At 53.7% G+C, this 13,831-nt stretch overlaps 1 protein-coding gene across 1 annotated transcript; it reads left to right on the top strand.

Annotated features, from left to right (window-relative positions):
* The first annotated feature begins 6,493 nt into the window (after positions 1-6,493).
* On the top strand, positions 6,494-11,484 carry LOC134431455 (uncharacterized). The gene is made up of 4 exons (XM_063179467.1): positions 6,494-8,863; positions 8,963-9,506; positions 9,936-9,973; positions 11,227-11,484. Exons 1-4 carry the CDS (start codon positions 8,366-8,368, stop codon positions 11,482-11,484), a joined length of 1,338 nt encoding a protein of 445 aa, XP_063035537.1. The 5' UTR covers positions 6,494-8,365.
* The last annotated feature ends 2,347 nt before the right edge of the window (positions 11,485-13,831 follow it).

Raw genomic sequence — 13,831 nt, forward strand, 5'->3', positions numbered from 1 at the left:
AACCCCCATTTGCTGGAGAAATAATTATCAGTAAAATAGAGCAAGTTTTTTTGTTTGTTTGTTTGGTTGTTTTTTTCCTCAAAGTAAGAGGTAGATAGTGTTTTGACAGAAAAAAGGCACCTTTTCCTTTTGCTCTTTTCTTTCTTCTCTTCCTGTCTTGAAGCAGGGATTTAAATACCTTGTGCCAGCATCTCAAAGATTATCTCCTTGGGAAACTCCCTGGAGGAAGGATAGAGCTCCCCAAAGACAACCTTTTTTAAAAATTTGTTTGTTTCTTCAAACTTCTTTCATTTCAGCTCTTCCCTTTCTGTTTCTGCCTCATTTTAATCCCCCCCGAGCTGCAGCAGGAGCTGAGTGGAGCCCTGGGCGTTCCCCAGCTCTGCAGAATTCCCTGAGCACAGCATCTGCTCGCAGCCAGGGCTGGGCAGGGGGCTTTGCACTGACCCCCAGAGAACACTGCACTGGCCTGAGGGCCTGGAGAAGCTTCCAGAATGGAATGACAGAGCTGGGATTGTGGGGGTGGAGATGGGATAGAAGTGTGTGATATCACAGGGTGGGAAACTCAGAGTTTAAGGGTTTAGAATACAGGGATAGAGAGAAAGCAACATGGAGGTTTTGGGGTGGAGGCTGCTCCTTCTCCTTCTCCTTCTCCTTCTCCTTCTCCTTCTCCTTCTCCTTCTCCTTCTCCTTCTCCTTCTCCTTCTCCTTCTCCTTCTCCTTCTCCTTCTCCTTCTCCTTCCCCTTCCCCTTCTTCTCCATGGGTTTGGGTGGTTTTGTGGAATTGGATAAAAAGTCCCCATTGTGGGCACGGGTGGTTGGGTATTGGGTTAAAAATGAAAATAATTGAGGTGTCATTTCTTAATTGGACAGTTTATCCTTCAAAGGCTTTGTAGAGAGAGACAGGGCTCCATTTTTAGTTTGTTGGAGTGCTGCAGAACTCAGGGTTTGTGAGACTGTGACAGAGATAAGAACTGATAAACATCTGAGTCCCGACAAGAAATACAATCTCAGATTTAATCCCAGCCCTGGCAGAAAAGAGAAGCAGAGACTCCACAGGGGGAAGCTGGGCAGAGGAATCCCTTGGGAGGGATCCTTGCTCCCCATGAGTGTCACAGCTCCCACCTGGGCCTTGGGGAGGTTGGTGGAGCCCCTGCAGGCACCTGGGGAGGGCAGGGAGGGGACTCAGCTCTGCCAAGCCTGCCCGGGCCCTGCCCTTCCTTCAAACAGGATTTCAGAGTCTGGGTTGGTGTTTGGGGTTGTAAATCCGTCCTTTAATCTGTGGGGTTTTCTGCTCAGGGTCAGAATGGAGGAGTGGAGTTTCAGTTTGCTCTTGTGGCACAATGTAAAATACTGGATTGAATTTTAAAAGCCAACAGGAACTTTTTAATGAGATCTCATTTTGTGACTTTCAGGAGAGGATTTTACAACAAGCAAAGCTACTTTAAAACTTCCTTTGGATTTTCCCTTGGGGATCTGGAGCAGGTAGGGCTTGGCACAGTTTTAGAATCCCAGAATCCCAGACTGGATTGGGTTGGGAGGGACCTTAAATCCCACGCAGTGCCACCCCTGCCATGACAGGGACACCTCCCGCTGTCCCAGGTGCTCCAAACCTAATGTCCAACCTGGCCCCATCCTCAGTAATTCCTGGTGGTTTCAGCTATTTCCATCCCCCCCAAAAATCTGATTGTCCCTCAGTAATTCCTGGTGGTTTCAGCCACTTCCACCCAAAAAAAAAATATCTGATTTTCCCTCAGTAATTCCTGGTGGTTTCAGCCACTTCCACCCAAAAAAATCTGATTTCCCCTTAATAATTCCTGGTGGTTTCAGCCACTTCCACCCAAAAAATAATCTGATTTCCCCTTAATAATTCCTGGTGGTTTCAGCCACTTCCACCCAAAAAATAATCTGATTTCCCCTTAATAATTCCTGGTGGTTTCAGCCACTTCCACCCAAAAAATAATCTGATTTTCCCTCAGTGGTTCCTGGTGGTTTCAGCCACTTCCACCCAAAAAAAATCTGATTTTCCCTCAGTGGTTCCTGGTGGTTTCAGCTACTTCCACCCAAAACAAAATCTGATTTCCCCTCAGTAATTCCTGGTGGTTTCAGCTTCTTTCACTCCCTAAAAAAATCTGATTTCCCCATAGTAATTCCTGGTGGTTTCAGCTATTTCCATCCCCCCCAAAAATCTGATTTTCCTCAGTATTTCCTGGTGGTTTCAGCTACTTCCACCTGAAAAATCCTCAGGCTTCCACTGATGTGAATCTAAACCAGCATCCCTTGCCTCTGGATATGTCCATTTAATATATCCCATGCAAGCAGCCAACTGCTGTTCTCAAAGCCTATCTGACAGATCCTATTCACTTTCAAAGCAGCTCTCCATGGTTTGAATAATTATCTTTCATTTCCCCCTTTCTGACACTTTTCAATGATTTGTTGACATCTGAAGAGATATGTGCAATCTCACAAGAGGCAGCTGGACTTTCTCCCCAAAAGATACAAATACAAAAAGGATTCCCATACAGAATTGGAAATAACGATGTTCTTTGCAAATGGAAGCCTAAATCTGCATTTTAATGGGACATGTTTTTAAAAAGCGGAATTCATGAATAACCCTATGAGTTTTAACTTTTTCACTGCCAGGGACGAAGCAGGAGCACCCCTGGGGAGGAATCCTACCTTCCCTTTGTCCAGTTTGCTCGCCCAGCACCTGCTGCTGCAGGGCTGAGCTCTCCTGCTGCCCTTTCCTGGCACAAAGCTGAGGATGCAGCTCCCATCCTGCAATTTGGGAGCCCCAGGGCTGGAAAAGAAGGAGCCAAACACTCACGGGGAGCCCCAGCTCAGGAGCACGTCCATGGAGCTCTCCAGCCCCATCCCAGGGTGGGGACCCTGTGCAAACCCAGCAGGATTTATCCTCACAGTGCTCTGGGGATCCTGGATAACCTTTTGTAGATGGGAAACAGAAGGTCAAAGAGAGCGGGAGCCAACCCTCAGCCAGGAGCACAGCCAGGGTTTGGGGTCTGCTTGGGGACATCCATCTGGTGCTGGACACCTCATCCATTCCTGGACATTTCACTCATTCCTGGACATTTCACTCATTCCTGGGCATTTCACCCATTCCTGGACCCCTCATCCCTTCCTGGCCATGCTTTCCCTGCCCAAATCTTTTGTCAGTTCCACTCGAGGTGTTAAATGTCCCTGGAAGCCTTGAAAGGGCTCCATCCCCTTTTTATCCCCCCTGAGCAGTGCATGGAAAAGAGAGAATTCAGCGACGAGTTCTGGGTTTTGTTCTTGAGTTAGGAAGTCTCATGTCACCCTCTTTGACTCATCAAATCATGAAAATAACCAAAGATTTGGGTTGGGAGGGACCCTAAATCCCACCCAGTGCCATCCCTGCCATGGCAGGGATACCTCCCACTGTCCCAGTGTCCAGCCTGGCCTTGGGCACTGCCAGGGATGCAGGGGCAGCCCCAGCTGCTCTGGGCACCCTGTGCCAGGGCCTGCCCACCCTGCCAGGGAACAATTCCTCATTGCCAGGATCCCACCCAGCCCTGCCCTCTGGCACTGGCAGCCATTCCCTGGGTGCTGTCCCTGCAGGCCTTGTCCCCAGTCCCTCTGCAGCTCTGCTGGAGCCCCTGCAGGCCCTGCCAGGGGCTCTGAGCTCTCCCTGCAGCTTCTCCTCTCCAGGTGAGCACCCCCAGCTCTCCCAGCTGTCCGGGCTGTGCTGTGTGCCGGGATGCCGGACGGCTTTCTCTGTGATCCGGGAGTGTCCCTGTCTGTCTGTCCCTGTCCCCCCGTCCCTCTATCCCTGTCCGTCTGTCCCTGTCCCCCTGTCCGTCTGTCCCTGTCCGTCTGTCCCTGTCCCCCCGTCCCTCTATCCCTGTCCGTCTGTCCCTGTGTCCCTCGGCCCGGGGGAGCGGAGGCGCGGCCGCCCCGCAGCGCCCCCTGCGGGCCCCGCGGCGCCACTGCCGGGCCGGGACGAGCCCGTTCGCAACCTTGGCCTGCCCTCAGCTCCTTTCCCTTCCTCCGCTCCTTCCCTCTGCTCCTTTCCTTTCTCTTCCCTTCCCTCTGCTCCTTCCCGCTCCTTCCCGCTCCTTCCCGCTCCTTTCCCTTCCTCCGCTCCTTCCCTCTGCTCCTTTCCTTTCCCTTCCCTTCCCTTCCCTTCCCTCTGCTCCTTCCCGCTCCTTCCCGCTCCTTCCCGCTCCTTTCCCTTCCTCCGCTCCTTCCCTCTGCTCCTTTCCTTTCCCTTCCCTTCCCTTCCCTTCCCTCTGCTCCTTCCCGCTCCTTCCCGCTCCTTTCCCTTCCTCCGCTCCTTCCCTCTGCTCCTTTCCTTTCCCTCCGCTCCTTTCTTCTTCCCTCCGCTTCTTTCCCCTTCCCTCCTCTCCCCTCCGCTCCTTTCCCTTCCCTCTGCTCCTTCCTGCTGCCCTTCACTCCTTTCCTCTTCCATCCGCTCTTTCCTGCTCCACCTTGCTTCCCTCTGCTCCTTCTCTCCAGGCTGAATCCCAGCTCTTTCCTTTTTTTCTCTTTCCCCTTTCACAGCTATTTCCCCTTTTCCTCTTTCCCCTTCTCCAGCTCTCTCCCTTTTTCCCCCTTTCCCCACTCCCTCAGGCATCTTCCAGCCCTTTCCCAGCTCCATTCCCTGCCCTGGACACAGAAGATCCTTTTTGCCCCAGCAGAGATTTGGCCTCTCCCTCTCTGCACTTGTGGCCTCAGCTCTCGGGTCCATCAGGGATGGTCCAGGGTGAGCCCCAGGGCACCCTGGCACGGGCGCTTCAGCCCAGACTCCTGGGGCACAGGGATGGCACCACTGGGATTTTTCAGTCCATGTGACCTTTGGAGCCATTGACCCATCTGAGCTCTAACCCAATTCAGGCCCTCCCTGCCACTTCCAGGCTTTGGCAAATTTTGGGAACAGCAGCAGCAGCAGCAGCAGCAGCAATCCCAGCTGGTGTTTGAGGGACTGGGGCAAAAGCAAAAGCAAAAGCAGCCAGGGGATGCCAGCTGGGCATCACCTCCCAAAGGAAGGACACTGGGACACTGAGAACATCCAGAGGGGACAACGAGGCTGGAGAGGGAACACAAACCCTGTGAGGAAGCCCTGAGGGAGCTGGGGGTGCTCAGCCTGCAGAAAAGGAGACTCAGGGCTGCCCCCATCACTCTCACAGCTCCTGAAAGGTGCCTGTGCTCACCTGGGGCTGGGCTCTGTCTGCAGCAGCACTGACACACCCAGAGCACACAGCCTGAGCTGCACCAGGGGAAACACAGGGTGGAGAGCAGGGAAAAGGTTTTTGCAGCCAGGGTGAGAAAGTTCTGGAATGGCTGCCCGGGGAGGGGGTGGAGTCCCCATGCCTGGGTGTGTTTAACAAAGCCTGGATGTGGCACTGGGGGCCAGGGTTCAGTTGAGGTGGGACTCAATGACCTTGAAGGTCTCTCCCAACCCAGTGATTCTGGGATTCTGGGAATTCTGTGAAGTCCTGCCCTGTCCTTGCCTGAGGGTAGGAAGGGTCAGACACTGGGATGGGCAGTTCCTGTCACTGGAAGTGATGGATGTGCCCCTTGGGGAGAGGGTTTGGGTGCAGGGGTGCTGCTGGGGTGGCACTGGCTCATCCTGAAGGCTCTTCCAGCCCTGCTGATTCCAGGTTTCTGCAATTACTAAGAACCACACTCATTTTCCTTCCTGGCAATTAGAAAGAAACAAATCCCATTAAACCCTCCTCAGTGAGTTTGGAACAGGTGAGGTTCACGTGCTGCTGCTCCAAATCCTCTGGCAGATTTTGCACCAACACCTCCAGAACCTGCTGCCTGACAAGGCCTGGCTTGGCCAAAGCCTGGATCTGAGATCTCAGAGGCCCAAAGGCTGCATTTGAGATCTCAGAGATCCAAAGGCTGGACTCAGGGATCTCAGAGGCCCAAAGGCTGGATTTGAGATCTCAGAGATCCAAAGGCTGGATTTCAGATCTCAGCAGCTCAAAGGCTGCATTTGAGGATCTCAGAGATCCAAAGGTGGGATTTGAGGATCTCAGAGGCCCAAAGGCTGGATTTGAGATGTCAGAGGCCCAAAGGCTGCATTTGAGGATCTCAGAGGCCCAAGGGCTGCATTTGAGGATCTCAGAGATCCAAAGGCTGGATTTGAGATCTCAGAGGCCCAAAGGCTGGATTTGAGATCTCAGAGATCCAAAGGCTGCATTTGAGGATCTCAGAGATCCAAAGGCTGGATTTGAGATCTCAGAGGCCCAAAGGCTGCATTTGAGGATCTCAGAGGCCCAAAGGCTGCATTTGAGGATCTCAGAGATCCAAGGGCTGGATTTGAGATGTCAGAGATCCAAAGGCTGGATTTGAGATCTCAGAGGCCCAAGGGCTGGATTTGAGGATCTCAGAGGCCCAAAGGCTGGATTTGAGATCTCAGAGATCCAAAGGTGGGATTTGAGGATCTCAGAGGCCCAAGGGCTGGATTTGATGTCCCAGAGGCCCAAAGGCTGGATTTGAGATCTCAGAGATCCAAAGGCTGGATTTGAGGATCTCAGAGGCCCAAAGGCTGGATTTGAGATCTCAGAGATCCAAAGGCTGCATTTGAGGATCTCAGAGTCTTTCCCAAGTCCAGTCCTTCAGGGATCCCATTCCTCAGGGATCACCCACACCCCACTCCTGTGCAGCAAATGCCAATTCTGGCCGTGCCACAGGAGGAGCCTGAGCAGGATAAACTCCTTTATTTCCCTCCTGTTCCCCGGCTGTGCCTCATTACCGCCCGTGCCTGGTTTCACTGCAGCCCTTCCCACAAAAACAAGCGGGACCCGCGGTGTCTGTGCCGGGAGAGCTCCCCAGAGACCCCAAAGCTCCCGTGGAGGGAGAGGTGGGTTCTTGTTAGGCTCCGGGAAGAGCCAGGAATGTAAATCTGCTCCGCGCCTAATTGCCCATAAATGTCATTAAGTCGAGAAATGTTTTCCACCAAATTAACTTTGGCTGGCGGTGTCTAATTAGCCGGAGATGCTGAAAGATAACAACTTATCAGTGTCTGTTTAACAAACCATCCCTAATGGGGCCTTTTTGCGGCCGGGCAGGTACAGCTGGCACGGCCCGGCCTTCCCGGGGCAATTAAGGACAAAGCCGGGGCCGCTTCCCACCGGGAGCCTCTGGCAGCTCCTTCTCAGGCCCAGCTTTGCGGGGATTGCTCTGAGGCTGGGCAGGAGCAAAGAGGAATTTCACTTTTCTTTCTTTTTATTTTAATTTTTCTTCCTTTCCCAGTGTGTGCAAACCTCCCTCCCTCATTTCCCACTCACTCCAACCAAGGTCTCCCAAAGCCAAAGCTTTTCCATCAGAGTTTCAGGTCTCCAGAGGAGAGGAATGAGCAGGGAAGGGATGGTTAAATCCTCGTGGTTTGCTGTTTAAAGGCGGGGATATTCAGCTCTCTGCAGCACAGGAAGCTGGGGAAGGGGTGATTAATTAAATCCCTTTAAAACCCTCGTGCTTTGCTGTGTCAATCTGGAGCCCTGGATGTATTTTCCCCTTTCCAGAAGGAAGTTTTCCCTCGGGGAAGGGCAGTGTGTGTGAGGGGATGGCACCGAGGGAGCATCACCCGGATTGTTTTTCACAAGGTTCTGCTGCAAAACAGAGCCTCAGGAGCAGAAAACTCACCCTGAGCTCCCGGAATTGCTGTGTCTCAGGTGCAATCTCTGATCAGAGCTCTGGGACTCCCCTCTGCTGAGTTTATTCCATGCTGTCATTGCACACAGATGTTTATTCCAACTCTTGACAGGATGCAAACCCCCCCCCATTCCTGCTTTCTCTGCCAAATAACTTCCAAACTTTCAGCTCCTTGCTCAGCCCTGGTGTAAATCAGCACAGCCAATAAATCTGGAATTGCTTGTGCACAGCAAGCACCTGATTCCCAAAATGCAGCCGTATCCTTCAGCATCTCCCACATTCTCATCCTCATAATCTTCCAAATGTTTATCCATTGAGAGATTTAACACTCATTTCCCGCTTTTTAACACTTCATGCTGGTGGTACACATTTCTCTCAGCCCCTTCCCTCTCCTTTCCCAGAGTGCTGGAATCCATCCAAGGGGCAAGAGCTCTGCAGTAAAACCTGTCCGATCTTCTCACCAAAAAGGAATTTTAACCAAACACCCACTTTTTTTTCCTTAAATGGGAAGAGTGGCCTTGCTCAGTTTGGCAATGGATCCACCAGGATGCAACAGGAACAGAAATCAAATCCATGCTGGCAGAGAGGGGAATGCATCAATGATCCCTGCAGCTGGGTTAGAAATTAGGATTCCATTCCTTGGGGCCTGGGAGGTTGTTTTAATCTGGACACTGAAAATTCCCCACAGCCACTGCACCTGTGCCACCCAGCAGGGACAGGGAATCCCATGTGTCCCCAGGCTGGCACCTCCAGGGAAGCTCCCACAGGTCAGATCCCACCCCACAGAGCTGGGCTGGCACTCCCCACTGCTCCTGGCTTCTCCCCCTGGGCTGTCCTGCAGGAAACCAAAGGCCTGGGAGCTGCAGAGCAGGTCCTGGGGTGCCACACCAGCCTGGCTGTGCCACACGAGGGACGGTTTGGTGGCCCTGCCCTGTCTGGGATGGAGGGAGCAGGAGCAGGGACACTGCAGGACACAGCTCTGGCCCTCAGGCTGGGATTCGTGGGAATTTCCCCTCCCTGTTCCCTGCCCAGGCCCCACTGCTGTTCTGCTGTTGATTATTTCTGCCCCATCCCTGCTTTGTGCTGGCACAGGAGCTCATCCAGTGCCTCACCCCACTCTGGCCTTTTTCCTGTGGGGAGTGGAGCTGGATCAGCTGGCACTGCCTGCCCTGAGCCCTGGGCACTGCAGGATGGTCCTGCAGGAAAGAGCAGGATGGTCCTGCAGGTGGTAGAGGGATTTGTTCCTGGAGGCAGGAGAGGGATGTTACTTTAGGAAGGAGACTAGAATGATGTTCCCCCACGAAGGAGAGGGATGGTCCTGCAGGCAGGAGAGGGATTTGTTCCTGCAGGAAAGAGCAGGATGGTCCTGCAGGACAGGGATTTGTTCCTGCAGGCAGGACAGGGATGTCCCAGGCAGGAGAGGGATGTTCCTGCCAGAAGGAAGGGCATGTTCCTCCAGGAAGGAGAAGGAATGTTTTCCAGGCAGGAGCAGGATGTTCCTGCAGGAAGGAGAGGGGTTTGTTCCTGGAGGAAGAGAGGGATGTTCCAGGAAGGAGAGAGATTTATTCCTGCAGGCAGGAGAGGGAATGTTTTTCCAGGCAGGAGAGGGATGTTCCTGTGGGAAGGAGCAGGATGCTTCTCCAGACAGGAGACAGATGTTCCTGCAGGCAGGAGAGGGAATGTTTTTCCAGGCAGGAGAGGGATGTTTTTGTTTCCAGGCAGGATCAGGCAGCAGAGCAGCCTCAGCCCCGTGCTCAGCCTCAGCCCAGCACCCCTTCCCAACGGCATCTCGGAGATTTTCCCCCTTTTTTTCCTCCTCGCTGGATCCCTGCTCACCCCGCTCATCCCAAACCCTCCTCAATTTCACGGTTTGAGCCTTTTCCCCTCCCGTGGCACCCGCAGGGAGCAGCCCCTTCCCCAGGCCAGGGCTCCCGTCGCTGTCCAGGCTCCCCAGGGCCCTTCCCGGGTGCTTGGGATAAAATTTCCACGAGGAATTTCCCTTCCCGAGCCTTTCCCTCCTCTCCCCCGAGGCAGAGCTCAGCAATGGCCATCTCCAGTGTTCTCCCACAGCTGCCCCATTGTTTTAATCCCACCGTGACCCCAAATGCTCCCTTAGGTCCTGGCTGAGAGCTTGGACAGGACACGTCAGTCCAGGAGCACCATTCCCCCCCAAAGCTGAGCATGAAGTTTTCACTTTATCCTGGGATTATCTGAACCCCGGGGAGCCTTGTACCGGGGCTTTGATTTCAGCACTATCCTCGGTAACTCCATTTTATCCTCATAATTCCATTTTCCAGGAAAAAGGCCAAAGTCTCTGATGGTCTTTTTGCGACAGGTGCGTTGGGAAAATCTCCGTGTCACCTTTTTTGGGACAATCCTCTAAAATCTTCAGGCAAACAAAAGAGCTCAAGGGATTTTGAGCCAAAAATACTCCGGAGTGGAGAATCCCCTGGAATGCTGAAGAAATATTTGGGTTTGCACTGAGCTCATTTAAAGGCATTGCAGGTAGAGAATAACAGCCATTAACAAAGGGACATTCAAGCTTCAACTGTTATCTCCCAGCAAAAAATGTCCATGGTATTCCAAATAATAAAATACCTTTTATTTTTTAAAAACAATTCTACAGAAAACTAAAGTTTGGCAGAAAAATCCCTATTGCAGAATTTTAAACACCCAACACATACAGGAATACCCACAGCTGTAAATCAGCTGCAAAGCATTTTAAAATGAATGAAATTGAATGAAAACTTAAAAATAAAAAATTTAAAAGTAAATTAAATAGAGGAAATTTAAAGAATGTTAAAAGAGGTAGCATTTGGAAATATGAATTGGAAGTGGCGAGGTTCATTGAAAGGAAAATGCTGATTTATGTCCTGCTAAAACTAAAAATCCTTTCTGGGCTTATCTTGGTCTCATCTCTATGAGCAAACTGCTGAGTGACATAGAAAGACAAAAAATAATAGAGTTTACTTTCTAAAATGACGAGGGGTTTATGTAGCACATCTTTTGCATTAATTTTAAATGACCTCACTTGAAAAATTAGAATTATCTGAATTTTCTTTGAGCTTCCCTGCCATCAGTGAATGCTGCCCAATCAGTATTTTGGAGAGCAGATATTCAGGTTTCTGGTGGGCTGTGACTGTCACTGCAGCTCTCCCTGCTCGGCAGGGAGGACACAGGGAAGGGAAAAGGTGTCGGGCAGTTAAGAGGAGAAGGAAATGAAATTCTTCATGGAACCATTTGGGCTGGAAACACCTTTAAGATCATCGACTCCAGCCGTAACGCTGGATATGAGGATTTTTAGAATCCTCCACATGAAAACTCCTGAAGTTTTTTCACGGAGTTACAAAATCATGGAGTGGTTTGGGTTGGGAGGGACCTCAAAGATCCCCAAATTCCAGCCCCGGCACCTCCCACTGTCCCAGGCTGCTCCAGCCCCAGTGCCCAGCCTGGCCTTGGGCACTGCCAGGGATGCAGGGGCAGCCCCAGCTGCTCTGGGCACCCTCTGCCAGGGCGGGAATAAAATCTCCCGTGTTTCCCACCCAAAATCCTCTCTTGCCTTCCCCCAGAATATTGACTTATCCCTAGGAAAAACCACAAACCTTCAATTTCTGCCCTGTCCCTCCCAGCTCTGCCCTGAACCGCACCCCGAACCGGAGCTCAGCGGGCGGGACCCGCCCGGCCCGGACCTGTTGCAGCCGCTGCCGGTTCCGCTGCCGGTGCCGGTGCCGGTTCCGTGTCCGAGTCCGTGTCCGTGTCCGTGTCCGGGTCCGGGTCCGGCCCCTCCGGTGTCGCTGTGGCCGCCGCTCGCCCCCCCGCGCGGCCGGGCTGGCCCAGCCTCATTAGCTCGGGCTGTTTAATTGAGCCCCGGCTCCGCCAGCTGCCCCTGCCGGCCCCAGCTGCGGCTCCGGGCTCCGGGTGCTCCCGCCAGGGCCGGGCAGCACCGTCCCGGGGCTCCGGACCCTCGGGATGGGAATTTCCAGCGGGCAGCAGCTCCCGGCTTGTGCCGGTACCGGCGCGGTGTCACCCGGCCCGTGCGGGGACAAGGATTCCCGCAGCTGGGGAATCCTTCATGGCAGCCCATGAATCCGAGCGCAGACCCCGGAGCAGAGCCCCGTGCCCGGCAGGACCCGCCGCAGGGGCGGGGATGTCCCGGGGGAAGCTCGGACCGAGCCGGGCCGGTTCTGGCACCGCCGGGGTTTGGGCACGGCCGGGCTTTGGGCACCGCCGGGGTTTGGGCACCGCCGCTGCTGCCGCCGGGCTTTGGGCACCGCCGGGGTTTGGGCATCGCCGGGGTTTGGGCACCGCCGGGGTTTGGGCACCGCCGGGGTTTGGGCACGGCCGGGGTTTGGGCACGGCCGGGGTTTGGGCACCGCCGGGGTTTGGGCACGGCCGGGGTTTGGGCACCGCCGGGGTTTGGGCACCGCCGGGGTTTGGGCACCGCCGGGGTTTGGGCACGGCCGGGGTTTGGGCACGGCCGGGGTTTGGGCACCGCCGCTGCTGCCGCCGGGGTTTGCTCCCAGCAAATCCCAAAGGGATCCGCTCCTTGATCCTGGAGCCGAAGGGGAAATTCCCACATTTCCAGAGCTCTTAAATACGCGGCTTCTTCACGCATTGCAAAGCGGTTCCCTGTCCTGAGGAGTGGAGGAATTAGAAGGGTGTGGAGGAATTAGAATTTCAGCTATTAAATTAAAGTGGTCCTCAAAAAAACCCAGATAAAAAATAGGCAATAATGTCAGAGAAAAGCAGATCGGCTGTAGCAATAAATGATGTCATAAAGGAAAACAGGGCAAAATTCGGGCGTTTTTCTGTGCCCTGCTCATCCGTGTCGTGATTGTAACGGAGCTTTCCTGGATCCCTTCATAAGAAATTCCCTGATATTCTGTGAATGCGTTCCGGGGTTTATTTTTTTTAAAGAATACACAGATATTGTAAAAAATGGGGGATTTCTGAGCTAAACCTCCCTCATCACGATCCCACGGCGTCCCTCCGCCCACCGGGACCAATTTCTTTCCACCAGGACCCCCCACCATCGTGCCTGAGCTCAGGGGTTCCTTGCTCCAGGATTCTCCACGGAGATCCCGCCTTATGGAAAATGGGAATTCCCCCCAAAAGAGCTGTTCCAGACCATGGCTCCCTCGGGAATTTACTTCCCGTGGCTGCAATGCAGTTTTATCCCTCAGGCTCCTTTTCCCAAACCCGTTCGCTGCAGCTCCAGGCGCTGCCCACGGGCTCCAGGGCTCTCCTCACCCCATCACTCCTCCCCTGCTGCCCTTGATCACCTTTCTGGGTTAAACCATTCCCCAGTGAGCTGTGCTGGATCCATCCTGGCTTTTCCAGCCCTTCCTGAGCTGGTCTGATCCCAGAGCTGGCCCCGCTGGACCCTTTCAACCTGAATTCCACCCTCTGGTAGAACCCAGCCAGGGCATTCCAAGGCAGGATTCCCCGGGCGGGAATTCAGTGCAGGATTCAGGAAAAAGGCTCCTGTGAGCTCTGGGACACCTGTCCCCTGGAGATGGGGACATCCCACCTTCCTGGAGCCCCTGGAAGGTTCAGCATCTCCACTGACCGAGGTGGTGCCAAAAAATCAGAGGAAGAACTGGAGCATGAACCAGCCACGGATCTCAGGCTCTGCTTCGGGCAGGAAAATCCTCTCTGGCAGAGATTTCACCAGGCCATCCGTGCACCCCAGCAGGGCAAAGCTGGAGGGGATTTAGGGATGGTGCTTGGAGGCTCTCACTGGTTTTACTTTTCTTTTCTTTTGCAGTGGAAAAGTCATGGAATCATGGAATGGTCTGGGTGGGGAGGGACCTTAAATCCACCCAGTGCCACCCCTGCCATGGCAGGGACACCTCCCACTGTCCCCAGTGTCCAGCGTGGCCTTGGGCACTGCCAGGGATGCAGGGGCAGCCCCAGCTGCTCTGGGCACCCAGTTCCAGGGCCTGCCCACCCTGCTAGAGAGGAAATTGTCCCTAATATCTGATCTAAACCTGTAATTTTTCAGTCTGAGGCCATTCCCTGTGTGCTGTCCCTGCATCCCCTGGCAATTGTCTCTCTCCAGCTTTCCTGGGGCTCCTCCAGGCCCTGCAAGGCCACCCTGAGCTCAGCCCAAAGCTTCTCCTGTGCAGGTGAACAATGCCAGCTGTGCCAGCCTTTCCTGCCAGCAGAGCTGCTCCATCCTCTGCCCATCCTG

Source organism: Melospiza melodia, chromosome 2 (assembly GCF_035770615.1).
Source record: "Melospiza melodia melodia isolate bMelMel2 chromosome 2, bMelMel2.pri, whole genome shotgun sequence".
NCBI lineage: Eukaryota > Metazoa > Chordata > Aves > Passeriformes > Passerellidae > Melospiza > Melospiza melodia.